Consider the following 22,417-nt stretch of genomic DNA (forward strand, 5'->3'; position numbering starts at 1 on the left):
AATAGAGGGGATGTAAACAGGAGAAGAGATGTTATATGTTAGAGAAAAGCCAGGTTTTGTTTGATCATTTTTATTGAAGTTTGTCCTAATCCTTATTTACCATGGACCCCTGAGGAAGGCGTGTTGTCCGAAACACGGACCGTGTTGGGTCCCTAGGATGGTAATAAGGTTGTATATTCACTGCAATTTCTTTGGTTTAATAAACATTGCCTTCATCTTGTACATAGCCTGCAGTTTGTGTTTTGGTTTTTGAGTGTTAGGTTCTGCACATCAGCCTGATTTTGTAATCTGCCTTGAACCCTTTTGGGGAATTATAAAAAAGTTAAATGAGATATTCTCAGATCACCACATCAGCCGCCTCTTTTACTTCCCAATGTACCGCTCTTACTTTTGTGCAGTTTCAGGATAGTGTAGGCCATGGCTGTAAGCACACGCTCCCCTTCCAGGATGTAGATATCCCATAGCCGCAGCGTTAGAGTGAATGGAGTCTGTGAGGACAGAGAGGACATTATTGTACTGTACAAGGCATACAAAGTATGAGTCAAACATTCCTTAGATTAGCTGACCATGAGGTTGTGACAACTAAAAACATGATATACAATTCCTACTCCCTTAACAAAATGTATCAGCAGTTGAAAATCATAAAAATATCACATCTTATGTAAAAGTGGCTCTGAGTTTTTAATAGAGGACCAATCGTCCAGGTACAGGAAAACCTGGAGCCCCTGTGTCCGCAGGGCTGCGGCAACCACCACCAGATACTTCATGAACACCCTCGGGGGAGATGCAAGGCCGAAGGGGAGAACACGGTACTGCAGATAGCGATTCCCCACCCGAAATCTCAAGAACGGGCAAAAGGCTGGATGAATCGGGATGTGCGTGTAGGCCTCTTTCAGATCCGGGAAGCAAAGCCAAGCCCCTCGTCCATGAGGGGGTACAGAGTCGGAAGAGTGAACATGCAAAACCTCTCCTTGACCAGGCATTTGTTGAGAGCCCGAAGGTCAAGAATGGGACGCAAGTCCCCGGTCTTCTTGGGGACTAGGAAAAACCGGGAGTAAATCCCCGAGTTTCATTGATGCTCTGGAACCTCTTCAACCGCCCCAAAGGCGGAGAAGCGCCTGGGCCTCCTGAAGCAGGAGGGGAAGATGAGTCCCGTCGGAAGGAAACTCCCGGACGGACTGGGCCGGAGGCACATGCTGAAAACGAAGAGAGTACCCCTCCAGAATTATGGAGAGGACCCAAGAGTCAGTTGTCAGCAGCTTCCACTGATGGTAAAAAAGATGAAGCTGACCCCCGATGGGAAGGGGGGGGAAGGCTGCAGGGCGCAGGACGCCAGAGCATCCATGCCGTAATTGGCAAAAAGACGGTGCCGGTTTCGCCGCCACAGGCGGCTGAGACTTGGCAGGACGCTGCTGCTGAGGGCGCCGAGGAGGCGGACGAGACAGAGGAGGGGTGGACTTCTGCGGATAGCACCGGAGGAAGCTTAAACTGTCTAGCAGGGTGGATTTCGCCTTGGGGCGCACCAGGGAGACAAAAGATCTCTCGTATTCTGGAGGCGTTTTGTGGCTGCTTCGATCGAGTCATCAAAGAGCTCGTTCCCTATACAGGGAAGATTCGCCAAGTGATCCTGCAAATTGGGGTCCATGTCCACCAGGCGCAGACAAGCCAAGCGACGCATCGCCACTGCAAAGGTCGTGACCCGGGACGACAGCTAACGTATCTTTTGTAAAGGTAGTCAAATGAATGATTATTGTAGTATCATCTGCATAACTATACAGTTTGACATCCAGAGAAGAAATTTGGAAGCTAAGTGGAGTAAGAAATAAATTGAACAATGTAGGAGATAAGGGAGAACCCTGAGGAACTGCACAATTGTTCTTCCATTTATGTGAAAAAGAATTATCTAATTTGTTGGCTAATGATGGTGAGAACTGTGGCTAGGAGCAAACCTAGATGGAAATCCTTAGCAACAGTTGTGATTATGGACTATCCACTCACAGCTATTACCCCTGAAGGGAGGGTGGGTTTTGCTTAAGATGCAGGCTGTATGGATGGTAATAAAAATGGTCCTTACTCGATCTAGGAAGCACTGCAAAAACCATTTGGTGGTATAAATCCCAGTGGACATCTGCTCCTTATCCTGTAGAGGAAAAAGAAAGAGAGAGTGAGAAAGAAAGAGAGAGAATGAGTCACAGGTTAACATAAAAAACTCAAATTCTGCTGGATTTCCAGGAGCCAACTCTGTGGGGCTGTGGGTACTTGAGCAAACCTTAATACTGAGCTAATTTTTTCCACTGTGTCCAGAGATGTGCAATTTCCATTGGATTTAGCACTAGATGTGGGTAAGTAATATATTACTGTTACATCTTTTATGGCTTATAATAAAGCAGTGAACAAAAGAATAATTTCCATAATTTCCTATCAGATTTAGATTTATCAAATGAAAGGAAATAAACTGAAGGGTAAGTAGCAGTAATATATTACTGGAATCATTAGTAATATATTACTTTTACAATGAATAACCACTATTGATACAGTTACTTTCCAACAGTAATATAAGATAGTCGCTAGTTTCAGAAGAAACAGGAATATGTTAGTTACTGAACTAGGTAGGTTACTGTAAAAGTAATTTATTACCACCAGCAATATATTATGCGCAATAATTCTGAAAAGTTGGCTCTTATGACCTCATCCCTAGCTTTTCCTCCAAAGAGATCCCCTGTGCTCCCTTCAGAGACCCTGCTGTATGGCTTCTATATTTCCCATCTAACCTTTCTTGCTTGCCATTTGCTCCCCCCTTCTGTAATTCTACACATCCATCCACATTGTACTAGAATGCTCTGTTGTAGTAAAATAATGTTACAATAAGAAAAGATAGAAGTATGAAGTTTTACCAGATCTTACCATATGTTTCTTCAGCTTTGGAATAAGTTTGCCTATAATTTGATCATGATGTCCTTGAAATCTCTGCAGTTTTGGGAATCCAGGTATAAAAAATCCTTGGAAATAAAAGAGCACTCCTTATTTAAGTCATTTAGTCACCAACAAAAAAAACCTGCATGGTACAAGTTTTATCTACACACAGTGCAAAGTTCCCTTATCCCCCCCAGATCAGGCAAAGTATCAAGAAAAGGTTTATGCTTCCCTCACACAAATACCCACCCACAACTGAGGGTAAGCAACATTTTCAGCAGCAGTAGACGTTTTCATCTCTGAAAGTTAAACATGTCATCCCTCTCGTCACCTCGAGCTTAGACTACTGCAACGTAGTTCTCTCGGACCTCCCACGTGCCCATCTATCGCCTTTTCAATCCATTCAAAATTCTGCTGTGCAACTCATATTCCGTGAGAGCCACTATTCTCACATTACCCCTCTCCTCAAGTCGCTTCAAAGGCTCCCCCGTCCATCTTCGAATACAATTTAAACTCTTCTTGCTGACTTACACTCTGAAGCCCCCCAATATCTCTCTTTACTTATCTCCCACATGCTCCCCCCATGATCTCCGTTCATCAGGCAAGCCCCTCTTATCTGTACTCTTCTCTTCCCCTACATCCCTTCCCTTCTTTCTTGCGGCACCGTATGCCTGGAACAGGCTGCCTGAATCAATACGTCGTGCTTCCTCCATAGCAGCGTTCAAATCCAAGCTAAAAGCCCACTTTTTTGAATCTGTTTCCAACTCCTAACTCCCACTCACTGATGTTAACCTATACCCATTATAATCTCCCCAATCCCGAAACGTCCTGTCTAAATTAGATTGTAAGCTCTTCTGAGCAGGGACTGTCTATTGTATGTTAAAATGTATAGCGCAGCGTATGCCTTTCAGCAGTTTAGAAATAATAAATAGTAGTAGTACTCCACAAATTATATACAGCATAGTCTGCACTTTAAGCTTCCTTCCTCCCACCACAGAACAGAAGCAACACTCAAAAACACTGCTCCCTCATGGAGCCTGCTATACCAGCAACGGACTTATTGGGCCAAGATTTGAAAATCAAATTTATACGTTTTCTCCCCCCAACCTAAACAGATTCCCAACAATGCTTCTTTTTAATTTGGTTAAAATTAGGTGTACTGAAAAGCCTGTTTATAATTTTAGCCATTCTGAGAGGATCAATTTTCAGCCAGGTTAATCTATTCAGGTGAACATAAGAACATAAGCATAAGAACATAAGCAATGCCTCTGCTGGGTCAGACCTGAGGTCCATCGTGCCCAGCAGTTCGCTCATGCGACGGCCCAACAGGTCTAGGACCTGTGCAGTAATCCTCTATCTATACCCCTCTATCCCCTTTTCCAGCAGGAAATTGTCATATCCTTTCTTGAATCCCAGTATCGTACTCTGCCCTATTACGCTCTCTGGAAGCGCATTCCAGGTGTCCACCACACGTTGGGTAAAGAAGAACTTCCTAGCATTCGTTTTGAATCTGTCCCCTTTCAACTTGTTCTTTTATTATTCGAAAGTTTGAAGAATCTGTCCCTCTCTACTTTCTCTATGCCCTTCATGATCTTGTAAGTCTCTATCATATCCCCTCTAAGTTTCCTCTTCTCCAGGGAAGAGAGACCCAGTTTCTCCAATCTCTCAGCGTATGAAAGGTTTTCCATCCCCTTTATCAGACGCGTCGCTCTCCTCTGAGCCCTCTCGAGTAACGCCATGTCCTTCTTAAGGTATAGCGACCAATATTGGATGCAGTACTCCAGATGCGGACGCACCATCGCCCGATACAATGGCAGTTTCTTTCGTTCTGGTTGTAATACCCTTCTTGATTATGCCTAGCATTCTGTTTGCCTTCTTAGCAGCCATTACGCATCTGCCATCTCATCGCCCATTCCCCTAGTTTGTTCAAGTCCCTTTGCAATTCTTCGCAGTCCTCTTTAGTCCGAGCTCCACTAAATAGTTTGGTGTCGTCTGCAAATTTTATTATTTCGCACTTCGTCCCTGTTTCTAGATCATTTATGAATATATTAAATAGCAGCGGCCCTAGCACCGAGCCCTGCGGGACCCCACTCGTGACCCTCCTCCAGTCCGAGTAGTGGCCCTTCACTCCTACCCTCTGTTTCCTACCCGCCAACCGGTTTCTGATCCATCTATGTATATCTCCTTCCACCACATGGTTCTTCAGTTTCCGGAGTAGGCGTTCATGGGGCACCTTGTCAAAGGCTTTTTGGAAATCTAGATATATGATGTCTATGGGGTCTCCTTTGTCCATCCGTTTGTTAATTCCTTCGAAGAAGTACAATAAGTTTGTTAGGCATGATCTCCCCTTGCAGAAACCATGTTGGCTGGTTATCAGAAGTTCGTTTCCTTCAAAATGTTCATCGATGTTTTCTTTTATCAGTGCTTCCGCCATTTTCCCCGGAACCGAGGTCAGACTCACTGGTCTGTAGTTTCCCGGGTCACCTCTTGATCCCTTTTTAAAGATGGGCGTAACGTTGGCTATCTTCCAGTCCTCCGGGATCACGCTTCAGGTTCTCCAAAGACAGGAGTTTACATGATCTTAACACATGGGTGGTATAATCCAACAGACTGGGAAGGAAATATTGAAGTAACTGGTGCTCATTTTCAAAAGAGAAAAGTGTCTCAAAAGCGACGGATGGACGTTTTCTTTGCCAAAACATCTAAGTTGTGATTTTTGAAACTCAAAATTGGAACTTTTATTCCACATTTCCTCTAAATTGTAAGGAGGGAGTGTTTGAAGGTGTGTTTGTGCGGGACTTGGGCATTTTAAATCTGGACATTTTTCTGGAAAAGAAAAATAGGTCCAGGGTAGAAAAGAAGTACGTTTTTATCTAGGGCAGTTTCAGTCACAACTAAGTAAGAAAAGGGTACCCTAAATGGCCAGCTGACAACTGAAGGAATTAAGTCATGACCCCATCCTGATGCCTCCTCCCCCCCCACAGTGATCACTGCCACCCTCCTACCCCCCAAAAAATGTGACAGCGATACCAAGCTTTATGACAGCTCTGAACATTAGGGCCATTCCTAAGAAATAAGCAAGTGGATGGAGTACATAAGAATTGCCGCTGCTGGGTCAGACCAGTGGTCCATCGTGCCCAGCAGTCTGCTCCCAAGGCGGCCCCCAGGTCAAAGACCAGTGCCCTAACAGAGTCTAGTCTCAGTTAGGGTGCTGGTCTTAGACCAGAGTGCCGCCGCGTGAGCTGAATGCTGGGCATGATGGACCACTGGTCTGACTCAGCAGTGGCAATTCTTATGTTCTTAGCCTTATCTGCGTACGTTCTGGTTCAGCAGGAACTTGTGCAACTTTGTCTTGAATCCCTGGAGGGTATTTTCCATTATAACAGCCTCCAGAAGAGAATTCCAGTTTTCTACCATTCTCTGGGTGAAGAAGAACTTCCTTACGTTTGTACGGAATCTATCCCCTTTTAACTTTAGAGAGTGCCCTCTCGTTCTCTCTATCTTGGAGAGGGTGAACAGCCTGTCTTTATTTACTAAGTCTATTACCTTCATTATTTTGAATGTTTCGATCATGTCCCCTCTCAGTCTCCTCTTTTCAAGGGAGAAGAGGCCCAGTTTCTTTAATCTCTCACTGTATGGCAACTCCTCCAGCCCCTTAACCATTTTAGTCGCTCTTCTCTGGACCCTTTCGAGTGGTACAATGTCCTTCATGTACTGGATGCAGTATTCTAGGTGAGGGAGTAGCATGGCAGTGGAATGATAACCTTCTCCGACTGTTTGTGATCTCCTTCTTAAACATTCCTAGCCTAACAGTCAGTGCAATGGACAGTGAACAATGGGACTCAGGTTCAATTTCCACTTTAACTTGTTCATTTCAGTACAAATATGTGCTCTCTTCTGGAATACAGAAATATCTCCAATACCTAAATATATAAGTGAAATGGAAGCCTTGCGTTCTGAGGGTGCAATACGTTTGTTATTGATGGATTTCTCAAAAATGCATTTCAAGAGCACAAGAACTTCTGCTATTTCCATCATGGGAGTAATGCTGTGGAACAAATTAACTCCATCTGACACTCAGATGTTTAAAAAAATACTTAAAACTACTCTATTTTTAGAAGCTTTTTAATAAATGATACGTTGTTTAATGCTGGTTTTAAGATGAATGATTCTGTGATGATTTATGAAATCTTGGTTTTAAGATGTAACTATTCACTTGTACTTTAAGATATGTGTATAAGTAGTGTTTATTTTACTTCTGAGAGTCTTGGGTTAACGCCGCCTTTGGCTTCTGCCGTACTTGACCTTTGGCCACTTTACAGCTTGTATTTCTAGACTTGGGTTTTGGTTTAGGACTATGGTTATCTCATATAACCAAATTAAAGCCCTTTCCTGATTTAATTTTAGCTTTCTCTCAGCTCTTTTCCTCAGAATTCACAGGTTTCGCTTTCCTCAAAGTAGGTCTAGCATGTTTTATTCTTTCCTCAGATTTGGGTTCCAGTCCCCTCCTTGGGCTCACTCCAGTTTCTCCCAAGATATTCATTCTTTTTTTTTTTTTTTTTTGGAGGGGGGACTTCACTACCCTCCATCCAGGGAGTTTTGCCAAATCCTACAGATTGAGATTCCTTCCCATCTGTAGTTATTTTACTGGCACCCTGGTGCCTAGGTGCAGGGTAGTAGTGAACAGCAAACTAGGGGATATCCACTTCTGGGAGAACTCCTCTGTGGTATAAGAATAGCCTTACTGGATTAGACCAAAGGTCCATCAAACCCAGTAGCCCATTCTCATGGTGGCCAATCCAGGTCACTAGTAAGTATTATCACCTTTGGAAAAATTGAAGAGGCTGTAGACTTTCTATAACATACTGTATGGTACTGAATATTTTGGTAAATTCGATATTGCTTCTGTTAAGCGCTTAAGTGAATATACTTTGTTTTGGAACTCTGACTGTGGCCGTGGCTCATATCTGCACCAGCCTACAACATATCTGTCCCTAAAATCTTAATATTTATATTGGCTTTAGTGACCTGGAGCATGTCCAACCCATTCTTACCAAATCACCACATCTCAGGAATACATTTACAGCCCTGCAAATAATATTAAATTAGACAACTAATTTGTGTCAGTACTCCCCTGGTTGGATCCTGGAGTTTAGCAGGAAATTAGCCATTCCAAGCTAATAGCTGCTGCTTTCAAAAGCTGTTTAGGTTCATCATCACTCTGTGGAAAGGTAAGAGAATATTGAAAAACTGTTCTTACCATGCATGGCATGCTTCTGATTGGTCAGTAACTGTGCCAGTGCCCAGAAAGCATCCTCCTCATTTAAATACATTAGCAATACAGCAGCAATCTGGCTTATTCCTTGACAGTAGCTGACTTCCTGGAATAAACAAGGTTCGCACATATTTATGGCCAACGCAGTGTTACTTTTGGTATATACAATATGTACATCAGACAGCCTTTCAGGATTAACACATACAGTGAGCTTCCAGTGCAAGGTAATTACATATATACACCAAGCTATCAGGATACGGCGAACTCCACAGATAGAGCTGGTATAACACATTGCAAGACAAGTTGCTAGAACTCAGAGGTAGTAAAGCCTGAAAGAATTATAAAAAAAAGATAGCATTTACTGTGCTAACAGTTTACCTTGACCATACCAGACTGGAGAAAAAAAAAAAAATTTGTGGCAGATGTCAATGGTGTAACAAAACTATCGAGGGCCCTCAATGGAGGGTTCCGGGGAAGAACATTACATTGAAATCTACTAAAAATACAGATTGTAATAGCACCCATGTGGTTTATGCCATAGTTTATCCGTGTGACCTTCTGTATGTGGGTCACACAAGTAGGGCGGTAAAAGTTTGTTTGAATGAGCATAAATCCAATCTGACTAATAAAAACTTACAAGCTCCTATGGTACAACACTGGGTGACGAAGAATTATAGGGTGGATGAATTACAATGGCGTGCGATTGATATAATAGATCAAGGGTGAGTGGAAATATTGAGCAAATTCTTAATGAAAAAGAAAGGTGGATCTTTAAAATGGGCACCGTTGAACCACGGGGTCTGAATGTAGAAATAGAATGGGCGTCCCTGATTGGCTAGTTCTCTTCCAATGGGGTGCAGGGGATATCAGCTGTTAAGAATGTTATTTAAAGCAGTAAAAAAGATGCCGTCACCATCGTGCTTGCGAAAAGGCTGTAAGTCGGATGACATTATCAGCCATGGTAGGAGTAATTTATTGAATGTTAATGTTTTTAAAGTAAATTTTAGGGAATTCAGAGGATAGAAATCGATTCCTTTGTGTTCTTTTATTGTAGGGGGACCCTTGATAAAGCACGTTTGTATGAAACATGTTGAGTCAGACCAGCTGACTAAAAAATGCTTCGCTATCTTATGGAAACTAAGAACTATAAAAATATATTTTGACATAGTGTCTTCTAGGATACTAGTTCAATCCACCATCCTATCTACCTTGGATTATTGTAATATCACATATCTAGGGTCAACCAAGAAAATATTGCTAAGACTCCACCTGGTTCAAAATGCAGTTGTACGTTTGATCTTTGGATGAAAGAAGTTTGACCATGTAAGCCCTTTTTATAGGCAACTTCATTGGCTCCCTTTTGAAGCTAGATTTTAAAATTTGGCTGCATTTGTTATAAAGCACTCTTTGGGTTACTACCATCATACTTATCCTCCCAATTAAAACTATTCATATCAAGTAAAAACACAAGAAACTCGGGTATGTCTATGTACCCCACTCTGAAAGCTTGTCGTTTTAAAAGCTTTTTAGACAAAAGTCTGACTTTTCAAGCGGGGAAAATGAACTCCTGGATGTGTTCTCCGATTGCCCATTCCCAATCTTACTATGAGTTCAGAAAATCGTACTTGTAATCTGTCTATTTAATGTTCACACTTCCCCTCCCCTTATAATTTAATTTTAACCTTTTATTTTTAGCATTGTAAACCGGCCAGGTGTTTGTCGATGGTCAGTATATTAAAATAAATAAACTTGAAAACCTATTTGTTTGGAAAATTTATGCAATAATTCTGCATTGTGTTATACTGTATCACACTGCATTGTAGTCTACTGAATCCTACTGTATTTTGCATCTTCACTGATGTCTCAGTTCTCTTGTGAACCGCCCGGAACTTCTGGTTGGGCGGTATAAGAAAATAATAATAATAACTTTATTTTTGTATACCACAGTACCACGAACAGTTATTCTAACGCAATAGCTGTGGCTGTATGATATAAAAGGTTTTCCATAGAAGGCAGGCAGTACTGACAACCAAGTCCTCAGCATGCGAAGAATGAACACCTACATTCTGCTCCCACCATCTGATTCTAAGCCCCAAAGCTGACCCTGGGAGGGAAAAGCTGTTGCATGGCGTACTTTGTTTTGAAGTTGCTGGTGGACATACACTGCAAAGCACAACTAGGCCCATGTTGGGCTATTTTTAGAAGATTTGCGTGTGCCTTCTCTGTTCATTTAAGTTTTTGTGCAATCGTAGAATAAATTCATTTTTTCAGTTAAAGTTGTTTGCATAAGTCAATTTTATATATTTTTATGGTACTTTTAGTGTTTACAATACAGAGGTTGGAGAACTTTAAAGTGCTACATCCTATTTTTCTCCTAGGTGGCTCTCTCCTTTTTGGTACTGCTATTCCACACATACCACAGGCTGTCACTTCAGGGTGTAACTTTAAGAGCGATATCTGGCCAGGATCCTGAGTATTGTACCACTAGTATTCCCAGCCCAAAGAGCAGGATATAGAGCCAGGAGTAGTACAATGATGAGTAGCCATCATCTTTAAGAATACATAGTAACATAATAGATGACGGCAGATAAAGACCTGAATGGTCCATCCAGTCTGCCCAACCTGATTATACCTGGTTCCAAGGATTCCTTAAAACAAGAACGTACAGAGTTAAGATAAATGATACGAAATCTAACCCATGGTCAAACCCATGCGGAGTCCCGCAGGGATCCCCACTATCATCCATTCTATTCAATCTCTACATCTCTTCCCTCGGTACCATCCTAGACAACCTAAATGTAACATCATTCAGCTACGCAGACGACATAACTATTCTCCTCCCCTTCGAATCCCAAGACCACACCACAACAGGACACCTGGAAACAATACTGGATGAAGTAGAAAAATGGATGACAAACCACAAATTAAAACTAAACTCGGACAAAACCAAATTCTTAATGCTTGAAACGGACAAAAACCCATCTATAACAGACCTGGAAATTAAAGCAATCAAATTCCCAATCCAAACCTCCTTCAAAATCCTGGGAGTGCTGATAGACAGATGCTGCACTATGCAGACCCAAATCAATAAAACTACCCAAAAAGCATTCCTCACAATGCGCAACTTAAGAAAAATAAGGAAATACTTTGACAAAGAACACTACAGAATCATAGTACAATCCCTGGTACTAGGTCTTGTGGACTACTGCAATATCCTATATCTACCATGCCCTACAAACATGATCAAACAACTACAGACCGTTCAGAACACAGCCCTCAGACTAATCTACTCCCTCGGAAAATTTGATCACATCACCAATGCCTACCTAGACTCACATTGGCTACCGATTCGAGCCAGAATTCAATTCAAACTATACTGTCTAACCTTCAAAGTAATCAACGGTACTGCACCTGCCTATCTAATCGATCGCCTAAACTATAACCTTCCACCCAGAACAAGAAGAACAATGACACCATTCTCATACCCACCATTCAATGGCACTCATCGTAAAAAGCTTTACGATAACCTCATAGCAACGCATGCAGCAAAACTCGAACCCTCCATTACCAGGCTATTAACCTCAACATCCGACTTCAAAGCATTCCGTAAAGAAATCAAAACGCTGCTATTCAAAAAGTATATACAAACTACCTAACCTCCCTCTCCTCTCCCCCTAGAAATCAAAACACTACTGTTTAATACCATTACAATCTTCCTAATCTCCCTCTCCTCCTCCACTTACACCGATTTACCTTCCAATGTTATTATGTCTATACACTCATTCTGTTATTAAGTCTATACCCTCAACCTGTATTCTCCAATGTCATGTACCCTCCTGGAAATGTCCAGTTCTCTTCCTGTGTAATCCGCTTTGAACCGCAAGGTACAAGCGGAATAGAAATCAGTAATGTAATGTAATGATTCAATTTAAATTTTTTAATTTTTTTTTTAGCTATTTCTGGGCAAGAATCCAAAGCTCTACCCGGTACTGTGCTTGGGTTCCAACTGCCAAATCTCCATTAAAACCTACTCCAACCCATCTACACCCTCCCAGCCACTGAAGCCCTCCCCAGCCCATCCTCCACCAAATGGCCATATACAGACACAGACCGTGCAAGTCTGCCCAGTACTGGCCTTAGTTCAATATTTAATATTATTTTCCGATTCTAAATCCTCTGTGTTCATCCCACGCTTCTTTGAACTCAGTCACAGTTTTACTCTCCACCACCTTTCTCAGGAGCGTATTCCAGGCATCCATCACCCTCTCCGTATATGATCGTTTTGAAATAATTTAAAAAAAAAAAAAATTTCAAGTTAATATTCAATCCAATCCTTTAGTCAAAGAGAGCTCGACTCGGTTTACAAATATTAAGCTGGTCATAGCGGATTTTTAATTGCCGACTGTCACTGGCTAAATTAGATCCAGATATTCAATGCTGGGACATGTCCAGGCACCGGCATTGATTATCTGGGCCTGGCCTGACATGCTGGCTGCCAGGTCTTATGCAGATCCCAACTGATATTCAGCCAGGAATTGCATAAGAGGATTTCCAATTCTTCCCCCTTCCCCCCAAGAGTAGCACCCTCTCATGAACCCCCCCTTCCCTTTGTAGCTCCTCATAGACGTCCCTCACAAGAGTAGCAACCCCACACCCATACCTCCTGTAAGCCCTGCCAGGCCTATTTAAACAATCCCTGGCAACTAAAAATGAATGGCTATGAAGCTACAAGATAAATGAACATCAACCTTATGTATTTTACTCCCTACTGTCATATTAATTGTAGTTCTCCCCCTTTCCTATTGTATATTATCTAGTATTAAATCAAGTTTAGTGTTAAGCCTATCTTTCTATTTGTAGATTGTAAGACACCAAGATGGTATACACTTTTGTGCGGGGTAATAAACTTGAAACTTATTCCTAGCTGTTCCTGCCCATGTCAGCTCTGGTCTCAAAATGGCTGCCATGAATTCTAGCAGCAGTCATGTGATACCCCCCCTAGAGGTCTCAGCAACCATTTTGAAGTTGGAGCCAGTATGGGTAGGAGCGACTGGCGATTGCTCCTGCCTGGAATACTCTACTAGACCATAAAGGAATGTTAAAGTAGGCCCAGCATGGGACCACAGAGGTTGGGGGAGATAAGGAGTGCTACTGTTAAGTGGGGGTGGGCTGGGAGCAGGAGTAGGGGTCTGGGAGGGGTGCTACTCTTGCTGGGGGGGAGGGTCCTGGAGGGAGTTTTGCTTGTGTTCATGCCACATCCCAGAAGCTATGCAGGTGCTGGCCCATATTCAGTGTTGGCACCCGCATAGTTAAGTGGCCAAAGACAGGATTGCATAAAGAGCTGTCCCATAAGGGCAATAGCTCTGCAGGAACCGGTGCTAATCACCACTGGTACCTGCATACATCCCAGCTCCTCCTCAACTTGCCCCCAGAACACCCTCCATTGCCCAAATTGGGATGGTGTGGTTAGTATCAATATTAGACAGCACTTCCTGGTAAAGTGCTGCTGAAGAATATCGGCAGTTGGCCTGCTCAGCCTGGTTTAAGCGAGGAGTCATCTCTCTTACTTAAACCATGCTATTTTGCTTAGAATGAGCATTAGAAGTAAGATCCAGTACTAGCTTCCACATACAATTTCAGATACTTGAGAACTACTTACCATGTTATAAACGGAATATGCTGAGAGGACATCAAATAATGCTTGCTGTCTGTGGAGAGTTAGAGAAGACAGAGAGGTCTGTGACTGCTAGGGAAGTATGCAGTGCGTTCAGCATTGGTTGCACTTGCTATCCCAGACAGAGCCAGCAACAGCAGTTGTCAGTCAGTCAGCCCACCCCCCTCAGACAAACACAGGTGAGACAATCAGCAAGCACTCACTCTGCAGCTCCTGGCACATGGGACAGACTGAAAGATAGCACAGCTACAGAGAGCAAGGTGAGTAAGATGAAATGGAAGGGAGGTGGAGACAGAGGTATCAGGTAGGAGGCATGGGGGGAGAAATAGGCGAGTCAAAGAAACAGGGCAGGTCACGTAGAGACAGGGACAAACACACAAAGGCAGGCAATGTAGAAACCCAGTAACTCTGTAGTTATTCAGGCACACGCTCTGTTCTAGTTTTCTAACAGCAGAAGATCACTAGTGGGTAAAAAGACTAATTTGGGTTTCACCTTATGCACTTTTTAAAGAGGTCTAACTGTAGGTGTGTTTCGGCATGCCCAAGGCAAAATGCTGTGGTTTCCATTATCACACTTGAACGTCCTGTCCCTAAACATGCCCACAGAACACCCACGTTTTCAAAGTCTTTTGCTGGATATTTTACAGGTCTAGCGGAGTTCTGGTCGTCTTTTCGATTATTTGACTTGGACATCTAAGCTGCTATTTGGGTGCTTCTGGGACATCCTTCTATTTTGATTCTGAACTCCATAGGTCATAAATTTCTTCACACCGTCAAAAAATGTAACAGTTTAATACTTGATCTACCAACCCTTCAAATACTGTACAATTAATACATAAACACAGTTTATAATTAAGACATCAATGTGTCAATAAATTAATCTCATATAAATGAACCATTACCAAAATACTAACTCAAGTTTCAAGTTTATTTTATATTTGATTAATCGCTTACTCAAATTTCTAAGTGATGAACATATCATTAAAATCACATACAATTAAGGGGGCAGCAAAACAAGCAGAAACTAAACAAACGTAACATGTTAAAGACTAACGGTACAAACATGTAAAAACGAGGGGAAAGGATGAGTAGAGAAATACAAATTGCTGATAGAAAAGAAGACAATTATGGTAAAAAAAACAATAGGGGAGACTAAACAATGAACCTTAAAGAGGTTATGGAAATGAAATGAAACACCTAGTCAAGTTTTTTAAGTATCAAAAGCATCTTTGAAAAGAAAGCTTTTTAGTTTGCTCTTAAATTTATCTAAATTGTTTTCTTCTTTTAAGTAAATGAGGAGGGAGTTCCATGTTTGAGGAGCTGTAACAGAAAAAATAAATGCTGACTTTGTTCCATTAAACCATCTCTATCTGAATGTTCAGTAATTTTGTTCTTTAAAATAGTTTCAACTAATGGAGTGAAGTTATTTGCTTACTCTTTCCAAAAATACTAGGACTAGGGGGCATGCAATGAAGCTACAAGTAGTAGATTTAAAGCAAACTGGAGAGAATATTTCTTCACTCAATGTGTAATTAAATGCTGGGATTCATTGCCGAAGAAAAATGATAAAAGCTGTTACCTTAGCAGGATTTAAAAAAAAAAAAAAAAAAAAAAAAAGATTTGGATAACTTCCCTAACGAGAAGTCCATAAGCTATTATTAAGATGGATGTGGGGAAGTCTGTTGCTTATTCCTAGGATAAGCAGCATAAAATGTGTTTTATCTTGCCAGGTACTTGTGAACTGGGTTGGCCACTGTTGGAAACAGGATACTGGGCTTGATGGACCTGCAGTCTGTCCCAGTATGGCAATTTTTATGTTCTTATGCTTACTGGTATTTCCTGGATGATCTCTGGAACCATTTTTAAATTGGCATCATTATTAGCCACCATCAAGTCTTCAGGTTCTTTACACAATTTTAATGATAGATTGCTAATATTAGATCTGCAATTTCATTTTTGAGTTCTTTCAGCACCAAAATAATTTGCTATTTTTTTTTATGATTTCCCCTATACTTCCTATAACTTCTTCCAGACTCATTGAGATTCGTTTCAGTTTCTCTGAATCATCATCATTAAGGGGGAAATTCTATAAACAGCGCTTATACTTAGGCACCTAAGTTAATTGAGAAATACTGTTTGAAAGAACGATTAACATTAAATGTAAAGCGCCTACCAGTGGAATTACGCCTCTGGAGGCACCTACCATCACTGTGGGTATGACTAACGCTGAAAGTGGCATTAGGCGTGATTCATGGCAAAAATAGGCGCCGGAAATGTAAAGCTGGAAAACATTTCCAGTGCATCTTTCACAGAGCCGCAATTCTCTATAAGAACATAAGCAGTGCCTCTGCTGGGTCAGACCAGCAGTCCGCTCACGCGGCAGCCCATCAGGTCCAGGACCTGTATAGTAATCCTCTATCTATACCCTTCTGTCCCCTTTTCCTTCAGGAAATTATCTAATCCCTTCTTGAACCCCAAAACCGTACTCTGTCCTATCACACCCTCTGGAAGCTCATTCCAGGTGTCCACCACCCTTTGGTGAAGAAGAACTTCCTAGCACTGGTTCTGAATCTGTCCCCTCTCAGTTTTTCCGAATGCCCTCTCATTCTTGTAGTTTTCAAAAGTTTGAAGAATCTGTCCCTCTCCACAGCGCTGTCCCGTGATTGGTGCCATATAGAGAATCCGGGCCTAAATATAATTTCTGGCACGGGTCGTTCCCTTTATATCCTCCTTAGTAAAGACCAAAACTAAGAATGTATTTAGTCTCTCCACTATGGCCTTGCCTTCTTATCCCATAATCATCTAATGGCCCAACTATTCCCTTGCAGGTTTCTTGCTTCAAACATATGAAAAAAGGTTTTTGTCTTTTCAGCAAGCTTTTTTTCAGATTTTCTTTATCAATACTTTGAATCTAACTTAACAGTGGTTATGTTTCTTTATTTGGATCCTGTTCCCATTTTTGTTATGTTATTTTGGCTATAACAACCTTTTTCATCTCACCTTATAACTATGCTGGCTGTCGTTTGGTTTTCCTTCTGTCTTATCTAATACATGGAATGCATCTTATTTAGGCTTCCAAGTGGGTATTTTTGAACAATGTCCACATGGTACCATTTTCCCCATTTTAAAAGTTTCCCCTTTAAAAGTTAAATGCTAGTGCAACAGATTTCCTTAGTGACTTCCCTCCACTTGTAAAATGAAATTTGATCATGTTATGATCATTATTGCCAAATGGCCCCAAACACTATTGCATCTTGCACCACATCCTGCATTCCATTAAGAGCTAAGTCCAAAATAGTTTCCCCTCTTATTGATACAAGTGTTTGTTCATTTAGAGGATGAAGCAGACACCGGTATTACAACTGAGAAATGTTGCAATGCTGTACCAACGATCCTTTGATAGTATATATTTCTAAATTTGTCACAAAGGCCACGTCATCAGTGAAAGATGCATCTGGGTCACTTACTTGACTCCATAGCGATCCCGGAACATGATGTGGTTCCTAAATGTTCGGTTTATGTCCAGGTCTATTTGTTTGATCTCAGTAGAGTAGAGCTTGGCTTGTTCTTTCATTCTCTGCAGAGAAAAAGACAAAACACACACAATGAGGACATGAAACTAGAGTTATCCAGCATCTACCAATCCTGTTTGTCTGTCTATCCCCGTGCCCTCTGCCTGTCTTTTTCTCGTGGCCCTTCTCCCACGTACCTTTTTTTTTTTTTTTTTTTAAAGAGTGCAAAGGGCAACTGGCACACAGAAACCACCGCTGGCTCCAGCTGTAGGAAGTATAGGAAAGCACCGCACACGCTGAAAACCACCACCTGCACACGCACCGCTACTACCATGTCTCTGCCTACTCTGCCACAGAGCTACAGATCAGGGAGGCAGGGATTACGGAGATATGAGTGCGCATGAGCGCTTAGGGTTTTATTATTATTGATGAATGGGGAGCATAGGATGATAGATTTAGTGAGACAGTGGCTAATTTAAAATGGAAGACAAGAAAGATATTTTCTGTCTGAAATGGCTGACAGATCCGACTGCTTAATTGGGTTGTTTTTCAGATCAGCAAAGGGCATTTGCTTTGCTATCTGATAATTGGCAATGACCATATGTTTGTTGGACTCAAATATGGATGATCATGCAGAATATGCAGGTGGCTGAAGAAAACAGACTTATCAATAACACGACATGGTTATGTTTATTAAAAGTTTTTTTTTTTTTTAAATATCTTTATTCGTTTTTACATTATGCAAACAAGTGTACAATAATTCAAGTCATACTATACATTCTTCACTTGAAACTCTACATTCATTTTATACCATAAACTATCTCCCCTCCCTCCCTTTCCATATATTACCCCTCATAATGTCATAAAACCCACCCATCCCTCCTTCCCCCTACATATATTTAATGGGGATAAATATAATTATTTATTTATTATAATACTCAATTAATGGTCTCCACACCTCTTTAAATTTCTTATAATAACCTCTCTTGATTGCCAATGTTTTTTCCATTTCATACACCTGACAAACCGAACTCCACCAGAAACAATAATTCAATCCTCTATAGTCTTTCCAGTTATGTGTTATATGTTGGATGGCAACTCCTGTTAAAATCATTAACAGTTTGTTATTATTTGATGAAATTTGACTTTTGGCCCTCATAGACATTCCAAACAAAACTGTGTCATATGATAGGGCCACAGGATTCTCTAACATACAATTTATTTGACCCCAGATCAATTTCCAAAAATTATTAATAAAAGGACAATAAAATAATAAATGATCTAGAGTTCCAGCCTCAAGATGACAATGCCAACATCTATTAGACTTAGAGCAATCCAATTTTTGTAAGCGAACAGGGGTCCAGAGTGCTCTATGCAACAGGAAAAACCATGTTTGCCTCATAGACGCAGACATTGTACATCTTATCCTCCAAGACCAAATACGTGGCCATTGAGATGCATTAATTTGATGCTTAATCTCAATGCTCCAAATATCTCTAAGTACAGTCCTTGGTTTTTTATTTAAATATCCAGATAATGTTTTATACCACTGTGCGGCCTGGTGACCCATAAAATCTGCCTGGAAGCATAAGAATTCTAGAGTAAAATGAGTATTTAAAGACTTCCATTCAGGGAACCCTGCCTGAATAGCCTGCTTCAATTGCAACCACTTATAACTTTGTTTTTTATTAAGTCCAAATTTATGTTGCAATTGTGAAAACTCCAGCAGCTTACCATCATTAATAACATCATCTAAAGTACGTATTCCTGCTTCAATCCAATCCTTCCAGACAATCATAAAACCGCCTATTTGTATCTTGGAGTTCAGCCATATATTTTGACAAGTAGATTTTTGAATAGTAATAGGAGTTAAGTTGTTTACATACTTTAATGTTGTCCATGTGTCCATTAATATCCTATTGGTTTTCCTTATTCTAGGCATTTTAATGCTAAGCAGATGACGAAGCCTGATAGGAGACATGAGCTGCCACTCCAACCATAACCAATCTGGAAGCTTCTCCATGAGTTCTGGGAGGACCCAATACATACCTTGGCGCAATATATAGGATTGATGAAACCTATAAAAATTTGGAAAATTTACCCCTCCCTCCTCAATTGGTTTTTGTAAAGTCACTAGAGCAATTCTTACAGCTTTACCCAGCCAAATAAATTTACTAAGAATATTATTTAACTTTTTGTAAAAAGACCCCTGAAAAAAAACTGGTATCATTCCCATTTGATAACAAACCACAGGCAATATCATCATTTTGACAGTTTGAACTCTTCCCCACCAAGATAAATGTAAAGGATTCCATTGCTCACATAACTCTGTTACTTTTTGCAATAAACTTTTTTCATTCATTATAATTGTCTCATCAAGCGTGTTTTTTATCCATATACCTAAGTATTTTATTCCTTCTTCTTTCCAAATAAAAGGTAATGAGTCAAATAATCCTTTTGTGCAATGCACATTTAAAGGAAGAACTTCTGATTTAGTCCAATTTATTTTATATCCTGAAAACTTTCCAAATCTTTCAATCAAAACCAATAAATTTGGAATGGTTGTTTCCGGATTCCTCAAATGAAGTAATATATCATCCGCATATGCAGAAACTTTATATTCTTTATCTTTATGTGGTATACCCTGTATCTCCTCCTCTTGTTGAATAGCTAATAATAAGGGTTCAAGCACTATATCAAAAAGTAAAGGAGACAAAGGACATCCCTGTCTAACTCCCCTTTGCAATTTAAAACAATCAGAAAAATTATTATTGATATATAATCTAGCAACAGGAGAGCTATACAGAGTTTTAATCATTTGTATAAATCCCGAACCAATACCAAACCACTCCATGGCCTGATACATAAATGTCCATTCCACACGATCAAAAGCTTTCTCTGCATCTAGAGACACAGAAAAAGCCGGATCTCCAATTTCTTTTGTTAAATATAACATTTGCAATGCCAATCTGGTGTTATTAGAAGAGTGTCTCTGAGCAACAAACCCTGTTTGATGCATACCAACTATGTGAGGAAGAGCTTTTGCCAAACGTGTAGCCAAAAGTTTGGCTAATAATTTACCATCTACATTTATCAATGAAATAGGCCTGTAATTTGAAACCAACATGGGATCTTTATTTGGCTTCGGCAAAACAATAGTTAATGATTCTGCCATAGTGCCTGATATACAACCTTTCTTTAGTTGATTCTGATATAAATTTAATAAATGAGGTAAAAGAGTATTTTGAAATGCTTTATAAAACTCTACCGTAAAACCATCACCACCTGGAGCGGTCCCTACTCTAAGAGATTTCAATGCTGTTTGTAATTCTTGTAAAGATATTGGATTTTCCAAACTTCTCTTTATATGATCAGGAATCTTCGGACCTTCAATATTATTTAAAAACACTATACCATCTTTTTCTTTATTTAAATAAATAATAATTTAAAAACTGTTTTAAAATAGGACCAATCTGAAAATGAGTTTCACCTTTTTCATCTTTTATTGCATTCAATTTCATCTTTCTTTTTTTCACTTTAAGATAATTAGCCAATAATCTTCCCGCCTTATTTGAACTACCATAATACAAAGCTTGCTGACACATAATATTTTTTTTAGCCAAATTAGAAGAAATCTCATTATATTTATATTTTGCTTTTAATAAAGTTTGCAACGTAGAATTCTCCCACTTATTGCTCAATTTTAATTCTAAATCTTTTATTTCGTGTTCCAGTTCCGTAAATTGCTTATTTAATTGTTTTTTAGAATAAGCTGAAAATGATATAATTTGCCCTCTCATCGTTGCTTTAAAAGCATCCCATATTATTTCTGTAGATATTTCCTCTGTAATATTATTTTGAAAATATTCATCCATTTTTAATTGAAATTCTTCACAAAATTTTGGATATGCAAGCAATGCATTATTAAATCTCCATACAGGCCTACCATTATCCGGGTCATTAAAATTTAAAGAAATCCACACTCCTCCATGATCTGATAAAATTATTGGTTCTATAGAGGCTTGTGTAACATCTTGTATTAGCCCATCAGAAACAAGAATATAATCAATTCTAGAAAAAGATTTATGAACATGTGAATAAAACGAAAAATCTCGATCATTAAAATGAAGAATTCTCCATATATCTTTTAAATTGCAAGAATTTATAAAATTATCCAACCCTAAAGATTTTAAAATTTTACTAGGTTTTTTATCCAATAAAGGGTCCACAACAGCATTAAAATCTCCTGCTACTATCAAATTATTAGCAGCCAGTGGTAAAATTATTGGTTGTAGAGTTTTAAAATATTCAATTTGATTCGAATTAGGTACGTACACATTAAATAGCGCCATAGTATTATTGCCCATACTCATGTTCACATGCACCCATCTTCCTAATTTATCTGCTTTCACCATATTAAATCCTGCTGAACATTTTTTATTTATTAAAATTGCTACCCCAGCTTTTTTCCCCACCGCCGGTGCAAAAAAGCAATCTCTCACCCAATTACCAATTAGCTTTTTTGATTCATCTCCATTAAGGTGAGTCTCCTGTATGAAATAGACATCCGCATTTTGTTTTTTAAAATATAGCAATACTTTTTTCCTTTTTATCGGGTGGTTGAGACCATTAACATTTATTGAAAAAATTTTTAAAGTCATTATATCAAATCAAAACAATAATCAATAATATTCTTCACATCAATATTATAACCTCTTTTCCCCTTTTTAAAATTATTATTAGAACCCATCCCCTCCCCTATACCCCTTCCCATATTCTTAATCCCCTCCCCCTCCCATCCCTCCCTTAAATTACTTGCCAACTTTGAAACGCACACCTTGACTAGGCAATAGATAAACTCCCCACAAGCTATATTTATAATTTTAAAACCATTAGCCAGATCATTATCATATTAAAATGAATATCATTTTATCACACAAGACTTCTTTATCAAGGATTACCTCTTTTTTTTTTTTTTTTTCCTTTCCTTTCCCCCATCTCTCATGAACCCTCCCTTCTCTACTCACTCATTTCCATTAAGAT

General features: G+C 39.9%; 1 protein-coding gene across 2 annotated transcripts in view; it reads right to left on the reverse strand.

The window, feature by feature from the left end:
- LOC117352238 overlaps positions 1–22,417 on the reverse strand; it is a 74,404-nt gene that overhangs the window by 7,458 nt on the left and 44,529 nt on the right. For both annotated transcript variants that reach the window (XM_033928550.1, XM_033928551.1), the window contains exons 7-12: positions 17,330–17,439; positions 13,848–13,896; positions 8,174–8,294; positions 2,905–2,999; positions 2,075–2,140; positions 389–488 (exon numbers count right to left, since the gene is read on the reverse strand). In XM_033928550.1, coding sequence (XP_033784441.1) covers positions 389–488; positions 2,075–2,140; positions 2,905–2,999; positions 8,174–8,294; positions 13,848–13,896; positions 17,330–17,439 — 541 coding nt within the window. The remainder of the gene's footprint in view (positions 1–388; positions 489–2,074; positions 2,141–2,904; positions 3,000–8,173; positions 8,295–13,847; positions 13,897–17,329; positions 17,440–22,417) is intronic.

The sequence above is a fragment of the Geotrypetes seraphini genome, chromosome 19 (assembly GCF_902459505.1).
Source record: "Geotrypetes seraphini chromosome 19, aGeoSer1.1, whole genome shotgun sequence".
Classification (NCBI taxonomy): domain Eukaryota; kingdom Metazoa; phylum Chordata; class Amphibia; order Gymnophiona; family Dermophiidae; genus Geotrypetes; species Geotrypetes seraphini.